Source organism: Salvelinus sp. IW2-2015, linkage group LG6.1 (assembly GCF_002910315.2).
Source record: "Salvelinus sp. IW2-2015 linkage group LG6.1, ASM291031v2, whole genome shotgun sequence".
Classification (NCBI taxonomy): Eukaryota; Metazoa; Chordata; class Actinopteri; order Salmoniformes; family Salmonidae; genus Salvelinus; species Salvelinus sp. IW2-2015.
Genome location: NC_036845.1, coordinates 17,420,497 through 17,439,926, shown reverse-complemented (window position 1 = coordinate 17,439,926; position 19,430 = coordinate 17,420,497). Strand labels below are relative to the sequence as shown.

Here is a 19,430-nt window from a genome sequence, read left to right as displayed (position 1 = left end):
AAAATCTTGCTTGTTTGTAGGTGACCAAAACTTTATTTTCCACCATTAATTGCAAATAAATTCATTAAAATCCTTACAATGTGATTTTCTAGAGATTTTCTTTTCTAATTTTGTCTGTCATAGTTGAAGGTTACCTATGATGAAAATACAGCCTCTCATCTTTTTGAAGTGGGAGAACTTGCACAATTGATGGCTGACTAAATACTTTTTTGCCCCACTTATTATTTAAATCTTCCCTCTGGGGAAATGTTGGATGTGGTTGACAATCAACTGAAAATATTTTATTCTGTTTTTTGAGTGATTCAACGGAATGTTACTAACCCACCATTATTTAAAATGGTACATTTGTAGCATTGAAGTCTGGCGTGCGAGTGGCTGTTAACAGTGGTAGGGCTAATACTGAAAAGACATTCTGTCAGCATTATAACTGAGATATTGTTTAGATACATCTGTCCCGTCTGTACAATAGCACAGTTTTTTTTAAATCATGTTTGCAGATATCTCTCAGGTAGTGGGCTTGCTTTGATGATCGAAAATGTTAAGGTTCTGCGCTTTTGCTATCGTCACCAGTTAAATTTGCTAGTGTCTTTCTTTCTCAAAACTTTACTTATTTTAGTGTTTCAGCCAACAGAGCAACTCAATACATTCCTTTAAACATTGCTTCGTGGGTTGTCCTCTAAGAAGACGATATCTCCGTCACAGCTAGTTATGGGGATAACGGTCTGTGACAATGAGGACTGAAGCCATTTTACACACTCCTTAACAGTATTTGTGGTACTGGTTTGTTGGTAAGGGTCTGTTCAGTCTTACAGAGCAACATACTGTAATCTAACAGGTGAGTCCCTGTGCCTACTTTGTCCTTATACACTGTGTTCACTTTGGTGCCCATATCTGTACTAGCAAAATGTCTCTATGCCATCCGTGTGGATAGTATTATTTTATTTCCATCTAATAGCAAGAAATGTTTTGGTTTCAAATGAATAACTTAACTAATGGATGTCAGTATTTTGCCATGAAAAAAAGAGTGCGACATGACTAAACACTAACTTTCATCTAGTTTGTTTCRGTGTTCGAAGAGCAAAAAAAAGTGGTTTAATTTATTGATGGAACGTCACGTCAAATGCTTTCCTTCAGTTGACGAACATCATGACACTAAGTTGGGACAGACATTTGGATGTCTAACATTGTCTAGATGAGACTAATGTGAGTTCTCATTTGAGCTTTAACAAAGTTAGACAAACTTGCCTTATGTCAAATATTTTGCAAAAATGTAAATGTTTATATTGAATATATTTTTATCCTTTAATTCTATTTACACATTTTAGAAATAAAGTTTGTTTTCAATAAGTTGGCTTGGTGATCTCCACATGATGAATTGTAATTTACTTTGATTAAAATCCTTACATTTTAAAGGTAGAGTCAGCGATATGACGTAGATGCATAGTGGGCCACTTTTCCGCAACAACTAAGATCATTGGCGCGCCAGGCTAAACGTCTCTGCTCTTTTGGTTCCTAAGAGTGTGAAGCGAACCCATGCCCATGTACAAATACTGTGTGTGTGAGAGCGAAGTCTTGCATCTTGCTCATGCAATGTTATTTTGCGAACTCTACCTTTTTTAAGCAGTCATGGTTCAAGGTGAATTATCTACATCAATAATTATGCAAGTGCTCCTATGGAAATTAGGATTTTCCCATGTCATGATGATCCTGAAAAGGATAGTTCTGTAAGTGTTGGCACACCCTAGTGTCACATCCCTATCAGATCTGAATATACATGTTTATGAAAGTAAATGCAGTATTTTATAACCACGAGGAGAGTGACAGGGCGATTTGTTGTTCTGTCATTGAGGGACTGGCCTAGTCCTAAGCAGCAGAGCAGCATTGGGAGTGAGCCCACAGGAGAGGAGTGTCTGAGAGTCCTCATTGTAACAGCGCTGTGGGAACGCACTGATGATGTCATATGCTGTGGCATCTGTCCATCTGAAATTGTGAGAGAGAGAGAGAGTTGATAGTGATGGCATAGCACAGGACTGGGCTTTCATAACATGTCAAACAGACTGGGATGTGGCTTTGTTCTGCTATGCAGATTTTTTGTCACTGATCATTTGGACAAATCGCGATTCCCATTTAGAGGAGTGGATACTTTGCTAGCCTCGTTAGTACATTTTCAAGCACGTCTCCCCCGAGAATTTAATCAAGCATCTGACGCAATTATGCCAGATATATATTTTAAATGTAAGGGGTGGATCAGCTTTAATATTGCAACTAGATTGTGACTTTTATCAATGTAATTGTCTGCATTTCCCCATTTTTTTTTTAATTTTTTTTTATAAATAGTGCCAGTCAAAAGTTTGAACACACCTACTCATTCAAGGGTTTTTCTCTCTTTTTTACTTTGTAGAATAATAGTGAAGTCATCTAAACTATGAAATAACACATATGGAATCAAAAAGTGTTAAACGTCAAAATATATTTTAGATTCTTCAAAGTACCCTTTGCTTTGACAGCTTTGCACACACTTGGCATTCTCTCAACTAGCTTCACCTGGAATACTTTTCCAATAGTCTTGAAGGAGTTCCCACATATGCTGAGCACTTGTTGGCTGCTTATCCTTCACTCTGCGGTCCAACTCATCCCAAACCATCTCAATTTGGTTGAGGTCAGGTGATTGTGGAGGCCAGGTCATCTGATGCGTCACTCTCCTTCTTGGTCAAATTTCCCTTACACAGCCTGGAGGTGTGTTGAGTCATTGTCCTGTTGAAAAACAAGTCCTAAAAGCACGAACCAGATGGGATGGCGTATCGCTGCAGAATGCTGTGGTAGCCATGCTGGTTAAGTGTGCCTTGAATTCTAAATAAATCACAGATTTATCACAGACAATGTCACCAGCAAAGCACCCCCACACTCCTCCATGCTTCATGGTGGGAACCACACAGGCAGAGATAATACGTTCACCTACTCTGTGTCTCACAAAGACACGATAGTTGAACCAAAAATCTCAAATTTGGACTCAGCAGACCAAAGGACAGATTTCTACCGGTCTAATGTCCATTGCTCGTGTTTCTTGACCCAAGCAAATCTCTTCTTATTGGTGTCCTTTTAGTAGTGGTTTCTTTGCTGCAATTTGACCATGAAGGCCTGATCCTCTGAACAGTTGATGCTGAGATGTGTCTCTTACTTGAACTCTGAAGCATTTATTTGGGCTGCAATTTCTGAGGCTGGTAACGCTAATTAACTTATCCTCTACAGCAGAGGTAACTCTGGGTCTTCCTTTCCTGTGGTGGTCATCATGAGAGCCAGTTTCATCATAGTGCTTGATGTTTTTTGCGACTGCACTTGAAGAAACGTTCAAAGTTCGTAATTTTCTTTATTGACTGACCTTCATGTCTTCAAGTAAAGATGGACTGTCATTTTTCTTTGCTTATTTGAGCTGTTTTTGCCATAATATGTACTTTTACCAAATATGGCTATCTTATGTATACACCCCACCTTGTCACAATACAACTAATTGGCTCAAATGTATTAAGAAGGAAAGAAATTCCACAAATTAACTTTCAACAAGGCACACCTGTTAATTGAAATGCATTCCAGGTGACTACCTCATGGTTTAGAGAATGCCATGAGTGTGCAAATCTGTCATCAAGGCAAAGTGTAGCTACTTTGAAGAACCTAAAATATATTTTGATTTGTTTAACACTTTTTTGGTTACTACATGATTCCATATGTGTTATTTCATAGTTTTGATGTCTTCATCATTATTCTACAATGTAGAAAATAGTACAAATAAAGAAAAACCCTTGAATGAGTAGGTGTCAACTTTTGACTGGTACTGTATATGTTATCTTATATATATACACATACTACCGTTTAAAGTTTGGGRTCACTTAGAAATGTCCTTGTTTTATAAAAAGAAAATCATTTTTTTTGTCCATTTGAATAACATCAAATTGATCAGAAATACAGTGTAGACATTGTTAATGTTGTAAATTACTTTTGTAGCTGGAAACGGCTTTTTCTTTCCTTAATTTTTTTAATGGAATATCTACGTAGGCATACAGAGGCCCATTATCAGCATCCATCACTCCTGTGTTCCAATGGCACGATGTGTTAGCTAATCCAAGTTTCTTTTAAAAGGCAAATTGATCATTAGAAAACCCTTTCGCAATTATGTTAGCACAGCTGAAAACTGTTATGATTTAAAGAAGCAATAACACTGGCCTTTTAGACTAGTTGAGTATCTGGAGCATCAGCATTTGTGGGTTCGATTACAGATTCAAAATGGCCAGAAACTAAGAACTTTCTTCTGAAACTCATCAGTCTATTCTTGTTTTGAATACTTATTTACGTAAGTATTCAGACCCTTTGCTATGAGACTCGAAATTGAGCTCAGGTGCATCCTGTTTCCATTGATCATCCTTGATGTTTCTACAACTTGATTGGAGTCCACCTGTGGTAAATTCATTTGGTTGGACATGGTTTGGAWRGGCACACACCTGTCTATATAAGGCCCTACTGTTGACAGTGCATGTCAGGGCAAAAACCAAGCCATGAGGTCTAAGGAAATGTCCGTAGAGCTCCGAGACAGGATTGTGTCGAGGCACAGATCTGGGGAAGGGTACCAAAACATTTCTGCAGCATTGAAAGTCCCCAAGAACACAGAGGCCTCCATCATTCTTAAATGGAACAAGTTTGGAACCACCAAGACTCTTTCTAGAGCTGGCCGCCCAGCCAAACTGAGCAATCGGGGAGAAGGGCCTTGGTCAGGGAGGTGACTTAGAACCCGATGGAACTCTGGAGCTCTGTCAGACTGACCAGAGTAGAATTCCTCTATGGAGATGGGAGAACCTTCCAGAAGGAAAACCATCTCTGCAGCACTCTACCAATCAGGCCTTTTATGGTAGAGTGGCCAGACTGAAGCCACTCCTCAGTAAAAGGCACATCACAGCCCACTTKGAGTTTGCAAAAGGCACCTAAAGACTCTCAGACCATGAGAAACAAGATTCTCTGGTCTGATGAAACCAAGATTCTACTCTTTGGCCTGAATGCCAAGCGTCACTTCGAGGATACCTGGCACCATCCCTACGGTGAAGCGTGGTGGCAGCATCATGCTGTGGGGATGTTTTTCAGCGGCAGGGACTGGGAGACTAGTCAGGATCGAGGCTAAGATGAATGGGGCAAAGTACAGAGATATCCTTAATGAAAGCCTGCTCCAGAGGGCTCAGAACCTCAGACTGGGGCGAAGGTTCACCTTCCAACAGGACAACGATCCTAAGCCCACAGCCAAAACAACGCATGACTGGCTTCGGGACAAGCCTCTGAATGTGGTCCAGCCAGAGCCCGGGCTTGAACACGATCGAACATCTCTTGAGACCTAAAAATAGCTGTGCCGCAACGGTCCCCCATTCAACCTGACAAAGCTTGAGAGGATCTGCASAGAAGAATGGGAAAAACTCCCCAAATACAGATGTGCCAAGCTTGTAGCGTCATACCCAAGAAGACTCGAGGCTGTAATCGCTGCCAAAGATGCTTCAACAAAGTACTAAGGGTCTGAATACTTATGTAAATGTTGTAATCTAGTTTTATTTCTTTTTTAAATTAGATTTTTTTATCCTGTTTTTGCTTTTTCATTATGGGGTATTGTGTATAGATTGATGAGTGAAAACAAAAACAATTTAATCCATTTTAGGATAAGGCTGTAACGTAACCAAATGTTGAAAAACTCAAGGGGTATGAATACTTTCCGAAGGCACTGTATATCTTTCTACTGTTGCAAGAATTTTGTATAATTTAAATTGAAAAACTTGTAAGTTTTGAATCTGGTGTTATTTTGTGTATCAGTTCATAAACCATGTGCAATGGAATCGGTACATCGWAAATCTCTTCCCAACTATTTTGCAATCTGTATGGCACAGCTGTCAATTTTTGGGTCCTTAAATGAAACTGTTATACTTTTTTTATTTATCACAATTTTTCTTTAACCTATTTTGGTCTTTAACCTATTGTGGACTTTAATGCAGGGTCGACAGACATGTTCCTTACTTTCTCCCCCTTCCATTTGCCTCTTCCATTTTTGCGGAATGCAAGATTTTAGTTCTGGGTGTCCGAGATTAACATGACCCAAAAGTCACTATGACTGAGATGAAGTACTGTGAATGTGACGGACTTCCTGGGCAAAATACTCTGCACAGCATTTTGTGGCTCCCAACCCACCTGTGCTTGTCCAGATACTGGCGCAGATGACCTATGGTCTCTGAGAAACGCATTTTCATGATGTAAGTGTGCTCGCCATCCTCTGACTTCACCCTCAGTGTGGTGACATCACGGGCCGAGTTGGGGGGATCAGTCTCGTGCAACTCCAACCTGAGTTAGAGTAGAGAGAACAGGTTCATAACCCACATTAGCAAATGTGTGTCCCTCTTCCAGGGTCTCCTCTGTCACAAGGCCCCCTAGTGGTGGAAGTGAAAGTATTGTGAATAGTTCTAGACACCTGCATACCTCTCTTTCATGGCCTGTAGCTCTGGTGTGTCTATGAGGGTCACAGCATGGCTGTTTGAAGCATCAGAAGAGCCCTAAACACAAGACACAGGCATTTACTAGCATATAGTATACGCGTGTCCATCATCTACAGGTATATGCAGAAACATGCAACAGATCTCAGTCTCACCTGCAGACTGGCTTTCACGGAGTCCCTGATGTCAATCACTCTACCAGCCTTCACCACCACCTTGGGCAGCCTGTTCAGGAATTGGTCCATTGTCAGTTTTCTGCCTGTGGGTAAGTCAATGTTCAAGTCAGTGCAAAAGAGGCTTGGGCTGAATCTCAAGTGATATACATATAGTTGAACCAACTTCAAGTATGAAATTCAATTATTTCATTGATTCCTTGCGTCCTCTCCTCACCTCCTCAAAGAAGATCCAAGGTTTCTCCCCATCTCATGCATGTTCAGGAGGAGGCGAGGTGAGAGGACTCGAGGAATCCCAAAAAATACAATTGAGATTCCACCCCTGCAGTTGGTTCAACTAGAGTGTAAAGTGTAGCATGTGTTTTTGGGAACAAATTAAAGCGATACAGAGGGGACCGACCGGGTATCTGGGAGACGGTACAGTAGGCGTGTTCTAAGCTGTCTGTTGATTTCTCCCCCTTTGTGCATCCAACCACAGCCTGCCCCTTCCCAGGGAACTCCGCCCACGGTCGCCTCTCTTGGAACTCCTCCTCTCGCCTGTCGTGAACCTGTGTACACCAAAAGAGGACGTCCCACTACTCACCACAAAACAAACAGGAAATACATTGTCCATGTAGTCAGTTTTCCTACCGTAAGCACATTTGAAATTCACGCATGCACACAAAGCACACACACACACACACACACACCTGAAAGGGCACCCCATCTGCAAACCTGTCCTGTAGCTCAGAAGGGAAGTATCCGTCCATCAGGTCTTGCATGCACTGCTGCAAAGTCATGAGCGGCAGGATGTCAGACACATTGGACTGAGATACGAACTGAGCTTTCTGTACTTATTCTGTCTGCTACAATCTGAGAGAGAGTCAATATGTGGAAACATTGAAATCAAAGAATCTTCAGTGAAAATGTATCTAAAGTCATGCCTGGTTCAAATATCTAGTCTGTTTCAGTACCTGGTCTAGGTGTGTTGTACTCTCTCGTAATAATCWTAACAGTAGCTGATTTGGTTCTGGGTGCTGAGATTATGTACTGACTAGCCAGTCGGAGTGTAGTGAGTATTCCCTACATAGTCTCTGTCTGTACCTGTGTGCTGGCTTCCTGGTAAGAGCGGAAGGGCCCATTGAACATGAAGATGCCATTGCTGTAGAGCCGTAGTGGAATGAGGTGCTGCTGGGCCAGCTGTGCCCCTCTGGACGTGACCCTGACGTAGGACTCTCCCTCCCCAGCCAGGATGTTCAACTGCTGGATGTTCTGGAGCACCAGGTCAAAGTTTATCTGGAAGTTCCTCCTGGCCACAGAGGTCTCTGCAAAACACAGGCCACCATAATAAGTGAATGCATAATTAAAGATTTTCTGTTTGAAAATCATCCAGGCATCACATGAGCACAGCTCGTGAAACTTTAACTGGTGCTTTGAAACAATGGCAGCTCCTTTGTACTGTTGGAAATTACCGTTTGAAGATGTGATTTGATTAGATTAGGTTTTACTTGGCTGCCTGTTAAGGAGGGTGTACTGTTACAGCATGTTCAGATAGAAATATATCATGTAGAAAGAATATGATTGCCTGTCAGATCGAATAGGGAATCTTAGCAGATCTATTCATTATATTTCTATCTGCAACATAAGGCTCAGCACTTAATAACTCCCTGGTTCCTTTACCTGGTTGCCACACCCCTTTCTCGGAGCTCTGGGTCTGCTCAGCTTCCTCTACTTCCTGTTGACTGGCTGTGTCGCGCTCCTCTCCGCTCCCCACCCAGATCATGCCGTAGTCGTTCAGAAACCGCTGAGTGGGAGAAAAAACCCACTGTGAGTTTCAAGAAAACTTTGCAGTGACATCAGTTAAAGAGGTGAACTAAACTATATAGAGCAGACTTCGAGATGACTCAACCACCACAACTCAACTTCTCTGTTATACTGTATGTAGAAAAGTTCAAGTCTAAATTGGACATGCACTGACTTCATAAGATATATTGTAAATCACACAGACACAKGTTAGTGCTTCTATGGCTTTCAATACTGTGTGGTCCATCTATGTCTGTGCAATGTACCAAACTGATAGCTGAGGACCAAAAAAAACATTGCTCCGTCRTATCACCATGGCGATGATGGTCTTACCTCCATCTCCGATACCTGGCCCTGAAGCCTGTGGCATGTTTTTATGAGATCATCCTCTCTGCACCTATCACTGTTTTTCTCTAAAAACCACAGAAACAGAATGTTTTGGTTATCCAAACGTAACTTGTTCCATACTCTTAATATCTTTTCTTTTCACTTAACAGAGATGAGAGGGAGATGACAGAGGTAGAGAACACTGTATAGGCCTACATGGGGCTGTATTTCTATAAATACATGAATACTAGGCCTACATGGGGCTTGTTTCTATAAATACATGAATCCTAGCCTACATGGGGCTATATTTCTATATAATACATGCATACTAGGCCTACATGGGCATATTTATAAATACATGAATACTAGGCCTACATGGGGCTGTATTTCTATAAATACATGAATACTAGGCCTACATGGGGCTATATTTCTTATAATACATGCAATACTAGGCCTACATGGGGCTATATTTCTATAAATACATGAATACTAGGCCTATGGGGCTTATTTCTATAAATACATGAATACTAGGCCTACATGGGCTGTATTTCTATAAATACATGATACTAGGCCTACATGGGGCTTATTTCTAATAATACATGAATACTAGGCCTACATGGGGCTTATTTCTATAATACATGCATACTAGGCCTACATGGGGCTGTATTTCTATAAATACAATGAATCTAGGCTACGTGTTTGTGACTGAGCATCTGTGGTTCCAGAACTGTATGATATATACGGTAGGCTGAAATAATTACCTGTTGACTTCTGAAGAAGCTTATTTTCTCCTCCAGAGCTGTAATTGTTTTCTCCTTCAAATAGAAAATCACAAAATAAACATAGATATGTTGTCAAGTCAATAACTTGGTCTGTACATATATCAATGTTTGGGCTTGTACTTCATGCATAGAATACTAGCCGGATGTGTATAGACCACTACTGTCTTTAGTATCTGTTTTCAGTGTTGGGGAAGCTACTCTGAAAATATAGTTTACCAAGCTACCAATTACTTCACACTGGAAGAAGTTGAGCTCCAGTAAATGCCTGTGTCTTAAGCTACCCTTAAGAGAAATATAGTTTGTTTAACTGAAGCTACTTTGAAAAAGTAGTTCACTACATCAAAACTGCCTTGTAAAAAAGTATTATATCTAAGTCTGAAAAGTCATATAAATGTACTGGGTTGAAAAATATATACAATGCATTCGGAAAGTATTCAGACCCCATTACTTTTTCCACATTTTGTTACATTACAGCCTTATTCTAAAATGTATTAAATTGCTTTTTTCCCCCTCAATCTACACACAATACCCCATAAAGACAAAGCAAAATTGTAGCAAATGTATTTAAAAAAAAGTATAACTGAAATTCCACTTACAGAAGTAATCAGACCTTTTATTCAGTACTTTGTTGAAGCACCTTTGGCAGCGATTACAGCCTTGAGTCTTCTTGCGTATGACGCTACAAGCTTGGCACACCTGTAGAGTTTCTCCCATTCTTCTCTATAGATCCTCTCAAGCTCTGTCAGGTTGGATGGGGAGGGTCGCTGCACAGTTATTTTCAGGTCTCTCCAGAGATGTTCGATTGGGTTCAAGTCCGGGCTCTGGCTGGGCCACACAAGGACATTCAGAGACTTGTCCTGAAGCCACTCCTGCGATGTCTTGGCTGTGTGCTTAGGGTTGTTGTCCTGTTGGAAGGTGAACCGTTGACCCAGTCTTATGTCCTGAGCGCACACAGCATGATGCTGCCACCATCATGCTTTACCGTAGGGATGGTGCCAGGTTTCCTCCATATGTGACTCTTGGAATTCAGGCCAAATAGTTCAATCTTGGATTCAGCAGACCAGAGAATCTTGTTCCTCATGGTCTGAGAGTCCTTTAGGTGCCTTTTGGCAAACTCCAAGCGGCTGTCATGTGCCTTTGACTGAGGAGTGGCTTCAGTCTGGCCACTCTACTATAAAGGCCTGATTGGTGGAGTGTTGCAGAGATGGTTGTCCTCCCATCTCCACAGAGGAACTCTGGAGCTCTGTCAGAGTGATCATCGGGTTCTTGGTCACCTCCCTGACCAACACCCTTCTCCCCCTACTGCTCAGCTTGGCCGGGTGGCCAGCTCTAGGAAGAGTCTTGGTGGTTCCAAACTTCTTCCATTTAAGAATGACAGAGGTCACTGTATTCTTGGGACCTTCAATGCTGCAGACAGTTTTTGGCAATCTTCCCCAGATCTGTGCCTTGACACAATCCTGTATCGGAGCTCTATGGACAATTCCTTCAACCTCATGGCTTTGTTTTTGATCTGACATACACTGTCAACTGGGGGACCTTATATAGACAGGTGTGTGCCTTTCCAAATCATGTCCAATCAATTGAATTTACCACAGGTGGACTCCANGCTTTTCTGATGTATCAAATACTTATGTCATGCAATAAAATGCTAATTAATTACTTAAAAATCATACAATGTGATTTTATGGATTTTTGTTTTAGATTCCGTCTCTCACAGTTGAAGTGTACCTATGATAAAAATTACAGACCTGTACATGCTTTGTAAGTAGGAAAACCTGCAAAATCGGCAGTGTATCAAATACTTGTTCTCCCCACTGTATGTAAATAAGGTATTTTCTGCAAACATTTCTAAAAACAATTTTTACTTTGTCATTATGGGGTATTGTGTGTAGACTGATGAGAAAAAACAACAACAATTTAATCAATTTAGAATATGGCTGTAACGTAACAAAATGTGGAAAAAGTCAAGTGGTCTGAATACTTTCCGAATGCACTGTACGCTGTATATTGTTTTGGCGAAACATTGAATGGGTTAATTGCAGTAGTTAGCTACACTGTTACAGTGGCGGCAGGTAGCCTAGTGGTTAGAGCGTTGGGTCAGTAACCGAAAGGTTGCTAGATCAAATCCCCGAGCTAAGGTAAAAATCTGTCGTTCTGCCCCTGAACAAGGCACTGTTCCTAGGCCGTCATTGTAAATAAGAATTTGTTCTTAATTGACTTGCCTAATTAAATAAAGGTTAAATAAAAAAAATTGAATTACATGGCAAAAAAGTTATTAACTACTGAAAAGACTATGAATATTTGAATTTCGGTAAACAATCACCAAGCTACTGCAAAATGTAGGTAAATTACTATTTCAATGACATAGTGGAACTACTCCCAAACTGTCTATTTTCAACTCGACAGCACAACTTTGGAAAATATGTTGCTGCTTGAGGAGGTCTCTTATTACCTCATCATACAAACTATAATAAGTATCTTGTCATTCAAAATATGAGAAGTATCTTATACAAACTATAGTATAAGGAGTCTCTTGTCATGCAAACTATAACGAACACAGAATACTGATGCTACATTCACACATTTGGCAGATTTGTTGTTTTTGTTTTTGTTTAGAAAACCTTTAATGGCACCATTTAGCTACTGTTCATACATACTGTAGCAGAAATATGTGCAGAATTAGCACTTGTGTGACAGGCATCCTGTACGTGCAACTTCATCACCWTTCGGTGGTTGAGCTTTCCTTTAAAATGCATGCTTTTGATTGGTTGTTGCGGAGGATCACAGAGGTTGATGTGGTTGAGGTCGATTTCAGATCTAACCAAAACGCTGTCTCGCTGGAGGTGTTCACAGAAGCGTTGTTACCAGTTTYTCCATTGATTGCACTGGAAGTCGCTCTGGATAAGTGTGTGCTAAATAACTCAAATGTAATGTACAATGTAATTTCTTTGTCTGAATGTGTGTGGTACTTGGCTCACCTTGTGGTCAATGTCCAGGGCTTGGGTCTTCACCTTGGTCTCCAGCAGGGTCAGCCTCTGCATCATAGAGGACATCAGCTCAAAATCACTAGGGGGTGCACCTGTAGGGTTCAGTCAGAGTTCACTAGATCAGGAAGCGTAATACCTGTATAATAAAAGCTACTGTACTGTCTTACGGTACAATGATGCATACATTTTTACTGATTCTGAGAACACTCTGTTTCAATGTTACTGTACATTATCAGAAACCCAAACTGGCTTTTTGGAAACCCACATTTGTGACCACAGTGCTGTATTAGGAAAATGAGACACATTATTTTGTGGCCAGTGCACACCACATACTAATCTAACAACCATGCATGAGATTTCCAGTGTTGTCGAAATGTGATGTGACGTTGGTTGTGGTTGTGAATATTTCAGCACAGGGTGAGTTGTAAGGACATCAAACAAACATACAACAACTGTTGCTTTTCCTTTGTTTGGCTTTTGATTTGGAAGGACAGGCAATATCAGTGGCTTGAGCCTGAGGCGTAGGGTGATTCAAAGCAGATACATCATTCAGCAGAGTAGCTTCATATTCTAAAGAAGAAGAAAAAAGACAAGAACACAAACAGAATGACCCCAGGTTTTTAAAGAGCTATATTCAGAGGCAGTACATGTACTATGATATCTCATAGTTAGACTATAGCAGGGTTCCCAATCTGACGGCTCGCGTGGGTGATTTTATTTGACCATTCAAGTTTTATGAGCATAAAAAGAATACTAAAATGTTATTTATTTTTTTGTTTTATTGTTAGTCGTAAAAGACTGTAAAAACACCAGCAAATCATCTCCAAGTTATTTTAATTTTGGAAATCTGTTCCAAAGTATTCCCATGCACAATGGAGAGATATGTGATCATATACTAACCTAAGCAAGGTCTGAAATTATTATGATTTAATAAAATATTATATCTTCTTGTGGTCAATTTGCAGTCTACAAATTATTTGTAATTATGTTCTGCCTCCTGGCCATCTGCTCAAGAAAAATATCGTTTTTGAAATACCTTAATCCCATACCTGCAAATGGATTCTCCTTGAAAGGCACTCTTGTCCTATTTGAGAAAAAATAGCAATCATCAGTAATGCAAATGAACATGGAAATCCATCTAATTGCAATTACTTTTTGTCTAGGAAGAGATCCACTTTGTTTTCTCTTGAACATACCCTTGCTGGTTCATGGGCCCAGGAAGAGGAACACGTCGGGTTTTCCTCAACATTGAAAGTGGTGAGCTCATCTCCTTACGTTCATAAAACACTTGGGGTCGATAGGATGCACAAATGGCTAGCAGACTAGTGTAGAGGTAATTTTGTGATTCAATAATGAAAGCAAAAAAAAAATASAATATTTATGAGCACCTGGCTGACATTGACATGGTTGACATGCAAGCACATAGCAGCTAAAAACGCGAAATAAATGTCCTGAAAGTCTACACTTGGTTCAGTTAATAGGCTTAATAAACGAAATTAACTTTTATTTGTCATGCTAGGAATTTATKAATAACTTACAAGTGAATGACTCTAGATTCTGTAGGTTGGAATATTGTGCTTGCTCTTCTTTTACATCTAGAGGATTGTTTGGAGTTCGTTGCCATTGGTAACGTGGATTGTGACATTTCATTGGCTCGTTGCTGGTTCCAGAATTAAATACACCATCCTTCACACCGTGAAGAACCAGCCAAAGGGATACGTTGAAATTTAAAGTGATACATTGTTATTCAAAGTATGACATTGTAATCATCCATCGACAAACCTTGATATAAATGGAATGATGTACCCAAACACTAGTCTACTTTTGTTTCAAAAGTTGTCACACACCTAGCCCTAGATCAGAACATACTATACAAAACATAACTATACATAGCATGCTATACAAAACATAACATTACAATGCAATACATTAAATAGGCTATTGGCATATATGGAAAAAATTGAAGAATASAAAAATACCCATTTGTTTCACTAGTGCCAAATATCAAAACAATTATTTGTAGGCCCTATTAAAAGTTAATTTACGCTGCTCATGACTGTAAAACAGATCTCTGTACTTGTGCCCATGCAGTCATGGTGCACACATCCCTTTCAGACCCATCATCTTCTAGCTGAAATAAACACCGATACACTTTTGCTGTTCAGAGACTCAACCCTCTTCAACTCTGGTCTGTGCCGTCTTCATCCTGCTGGTGCTGTCTGTGTTCACAGAGGCCAAGGTGAGGCATCCTTCAACCACAGAGGTCAAGGTGAGGCATCCTTCAACCACAGAGGTCAAGGTAAGAACCAAAATATGAGTATTAGTAAAGTACTAAGTAGAGATTAGCCATATTAATTGTAGAGTTCAGCAATGTAGAGGTCAGAAATTGTATACATATCATCAATAGCACTTACTTGTGATGATTCGTTTCCAGGTATTGTGTGAACGTTTAAGCAACAGCCTAAATTGTTGTGAAATGTCTAAAATGGTCYTATTTACTTTGTCTTTCAGATGAATGGGACCACAATTCCACATGTGCTCATGTGCTAAATGCTAACGTGTCTATAGGCCTACCTGCAATAAGGGTTGTTCTTGAATTGCAGTGGCATTTGGGCGTGGCATTTTGGAAGAAATKTATTTCATTTTTCTCTATTTAAAAAAAAATTAAGATGTATTGTACATCTTCCCATTCTAAATGAACTAATATGGTAGCTTAATGCCTTTTAATAATGTTTTACTATTATGATAACTTTGTGCCACCAGCAGGAGTAGTTACACCAGTGATGGTAACTCCAATGACAACATTTTGGTAATTGAGGATTTTCTTAAATGGAGGACACAGATGTTCGAATCTAAGGTCATTAACCCTTTAAAAAGAATTTACTAAACTGTTTTTGTTTCATAATTTTGCTCACAGTGTAATTTYCCTACATTTAAAATGTGTAACACAAATTACACTATTTAGACACACCAAATGATCAATGGAATCCTCAAATGTATGAGATACTGAAAGGGTGTGATTAACTACTAATTGTATTTAATATAGACCTTTCCAGTGCAACGGATTGCAAGGTTCTTGTATATCTTTGTAATGAGGGATTTTCAAGGTGGTTACACCAATGGGAATAAAMTTAGGSACACATATTATATTTGTAAAAAKAATAGTTMTTTTAATAGCCTGTTTTGTTTTTATTGATCTATACAAGATGTGTAATACTTTTGTTTACTTTCTAGAATTCAAAAATAWTACATAGATTGACAGCTTTAAATSCCCCAAAACATGTCACTACAATTGTACTGGGTCACTACTGAGACAAGCCAATTTGTTTGGCCTAAGTACTTTCAACAATGCCTAAACATAACGTTTTGCAGTWTAAAGCACTTGCAGTATGTGATAATGTATGTGATAATGATTATGTATGTGATAAACTGATAAACAGTTCAATATAAACAGAAAACATGTATGATGTGTAACTATTTGTAATTTTGAAGTGTTTTTCGTAGATGTAAATGCCACCGCAATTCAAGAACGACCCATAAAGGGTTCTTCGGCTGTCCCAGAGAACCCTGTTTGGTTCTAGGTAGAATATTATCACCAAAGGGTTCTTAAAAGGTYATACGATGGTTAGTTGGGTAAGTTKGGTTCTACATCGGTTCTACATCTGATCTACATGGAGCCAAAAAGGGTTATCATACAGGGACAGCAGAAKAAGCTTTTATGGTTCTAGGTWGCCCCTTTTCTAAGAGTGTAGAAATTCAGTTCCTTCTCTTGCTCTCTCTCTCTTCCCTCTATCTTCTCTGTAGGCAATCGGGGGCAAGCACCCTGACTCTTCCGTTTTTGCTGMAGTTGGGGCTGATGGTTGCACCTGCCTKACTTCAGACTCTGCTGTAGSACTTGGTATGCTCTCCTTGCACAAGACTCTGCAGAACTTCTGCAACAACAGTGGCAACAACATAAGAATAGCTTCAATGACTAGGCCTACTATATTTACCGGTGCTGTAGACCTAGCTGACCCGTTTYCATGATTGAACACCATGAAAGACTTAACCCAAATGATCTTGTAATAATCATACAGATACAGAAATAAAGTTGTGTATCTACACTCTTCTTGATATTTTCTTTCTCTGTCTGATAGATGGAGCCATATGCAGACTATGCCCATGACATATTGTGGGCTAGGGATAGGCTAGGCATTAGCCTTGGAAAAATTACAAAATGTTGATAGTGCCAGAAAATGCACAGCAGGACATAGAAGAGAAATGATGTCGAATGGAAAGCAATACCTCCACCTGTTTTCAAAAATGCTTTCACACATACAATGCCTATAGAAAGTCTATACCCCCTTGAACTTTTTTGGGGCATTACAAAGTGGGATTGAATTATATTTAATTGTAATTTTTTGCCATTGATCTACACAAAATACTCCATAATGTCAAAGGGAGAAGAAAATTCTACACATTTGTACAAATTAATAGAAAATGTATAACTAAACTATAGTTGTCGCATAAGTGTTTACCTCCTTCGTTTAGGCAATCCTAAATTAGTTTCGAAGTAAMATTTGGGGCTACTCCCGAGTGGTGCATCTGTCTAAGGCACTGCTTGAGTGCCTTACTACAGACCCGGGTTCGATCCCAGCCTGTGTCACAACCGGCCGTGACCGGGAGTTCCATAGTCCCAGTGTTGTCCGGGTTAGGGGAGGGTTTGGCTGGGGGGGGCTTTACTTTGCTCATCGCGCTCTAGCGACTCTTTGTACCGGGCCGGGTGCCTGAAGGCTGACTTCAGTCGTCAGTTGAACAGTGTTTCCTCCGACACATTCTTCTGGGTTAAGCAGCCGGGTGTTAAGGAGCGCGGTTTGGCGGGTCATGTTTCGGAGGACGCATGACTTGACCTTCGCCTCTCCCGAACCCRTTGGGGAGTTGCTGCGATGAGACAAGATCGTAATTGGATATGATGAAATTGGGGAGAAAAGTAAGTAAAATGTAACAAATCACATAAGTTATATGGACTCACTCTGTGTGAATAATAGAGGTTGACATGATTTTTGAATGACTAACCCTTCCTCTGTCCCCCATACATACAACATCTGTAAGGTCCCTCAGTCAAGTATTGAATTGCAAGCACATATTCAACTAAAAAGACCAGGGAGCTTTTCGAAAGCCTCATAAAGAAAGSCAGTGTTACGATCGTCGATGGAAGAATGGTCGGACCAAGATGCAGCGTGGTATAGGTTAATCATATTTATTAATGATAACCAGCAACAAAACAAGAAAGAGAAACCAAAGAAACGTACAGCCTTGTAGGGCTCAACAGCAACAATACAAAAACAAGATCCCACAAACTAAGGTGGAAAAAAGGCTGCCTAAGTATGATCCCCAATCAGAGACAACGATAGACAGCTGCCTCTGATTGGGAACCATACCAGGCCAACATAGAAATACAACATAGATTGCCCACCCTAGTCACACCCTGACCTAACCAAATAGAGAATAAAAAGGCTCTCTAAGGTCAGGGCGTGACAGGTAGATGGGTAACAATAACGAATCAGACATGAAATATATCTTTAAGCATGGTCCAGTTAATTATTATGCTGTGGATGATGTATTAAACTACTTAGACACATCAAAGATGCAGTCTTCCTTCTGAACTGAGCTGCAGGACAGGAAATAAAATGCTTAGGGATGTCACTGTGAGGCCGTTGGTGATTTTAAAACAGCTACAGTGTTCAATGGCTGTGATGGTATAAAAATGAAGATGGATCAACAGCGTTGTAGTAACCTAATTTACAGAGTGAAGAGAATAAAACAAATATACAGAAAAAAAATATTACAAAACCTGCGTTTGAGGCAAATCCAACATAACACATCACTCAGTAACTGCCTCCTTATTTTCAAGCATGGTGGTGGCTGCATCATGGTATGTGTACGCTTGACATCGACAAAGACTGCAGAGTTTTTCAGGATGACAATAAATGTGATGGAGCTAAACACAGGCAAACTCCTAGAGAAAAACCTGCTTCAGTCTGCTTTACACCAGACTGGGAAAGGAATTCACCTTTCAACAGGACATTAACCAACAACACAAATCCAAATCTACACTGGCGTTCCTTACCAAGAAGACAGTGAATGTTCCTGAGTGGCCAMGTTACAGGTTTGACTTAAATCTGCTTGGCAAGACTTGAAAATTGCTGTCAAGCTATAATCCCCAACACCTTGACAAAGCATGAAGAATTTTGAAAATAATAAAATCGGCAAATGTGACACAATACAGGTATACAAAGCTCTTATTAGACTTACCCAGGAAGACTCACAGCTGTAATCACTGCCAAAGGTGTTTCTAACATGTATTGACTGAGGGGGTGTATACTTAATTAATCAAGGTGTTTTATTTTTCTTCCACTTTGACATTATAGAGTATTTCATGTAGATAGTTGCCAAAAAGGAGAATTAGTCTAAATCTATTTGAATCCTACTTTGTAACACAATAAAATGTGAAGAAATCCAAGGGGGGTGTAGACTTTTATAGGCACTGTCGACAGACTAGACATATAAATCATGTTTACTATGGAAGTTATTACAACTAATTATAACAAATGGTGCATATTGGCGTTACGGGTGAGCACTTATTTGTTATTGAATTAAATGACTATTTAAATGTTTTATCTCACAAACTGAATTATTGAAGACCAAGTCCTATTCTCATACACTGAATATAAATGATTATTCAGTTATAACACCAAACATTGTTAGGCTAAAACAAAAGGCACAGAAATTAAATCTTATCAAATCAGTCACTATAGGGGAGAAGTGAACGAGGGTAGAAATGAGGGAGCACATTTATTTGAATGAAACGCTGCCTTGGTATTTGGATTT

At 39.8% G+C, this 19,430-nt stretch overlaps 1 protein-coding gene across 1 annotated transcript; it reads right to left on the bottom strand.

Moving 5' to 3' along the window:
- Positions 1-336: 336 nt before the first annotated feature.
- LOC111965256 (UBX domain-containing protein 11-like) lies at positions 337-14,203 on the bottom strand. Its single transcript, XM_023989331.2, is given in 15 exon segments — positions 337-1,980; positions 6,211-6,360; positions 6,496-6,569; positions 6,665-6,768; positions 7,083-7,230; positions 7,372-7,449; positions 7,766-7,986; positions 8,342-8,465; positions 8,798-8,852; positions 8,855-8,877; positions 9,553-9,606; positions 12,552-12,652; positions 13,008-13,130; positions 13,610-13,644; positions 13,757-14,203. Coding segments are annotated over 15 exon segments (1,500 nt in total). The 5' UTR covers positions 13,828-14,203; the 3' UTR covers positions 337-1,841.
- Positions 14,204-19,430: the final 5,227 nt, after the last annotated feature.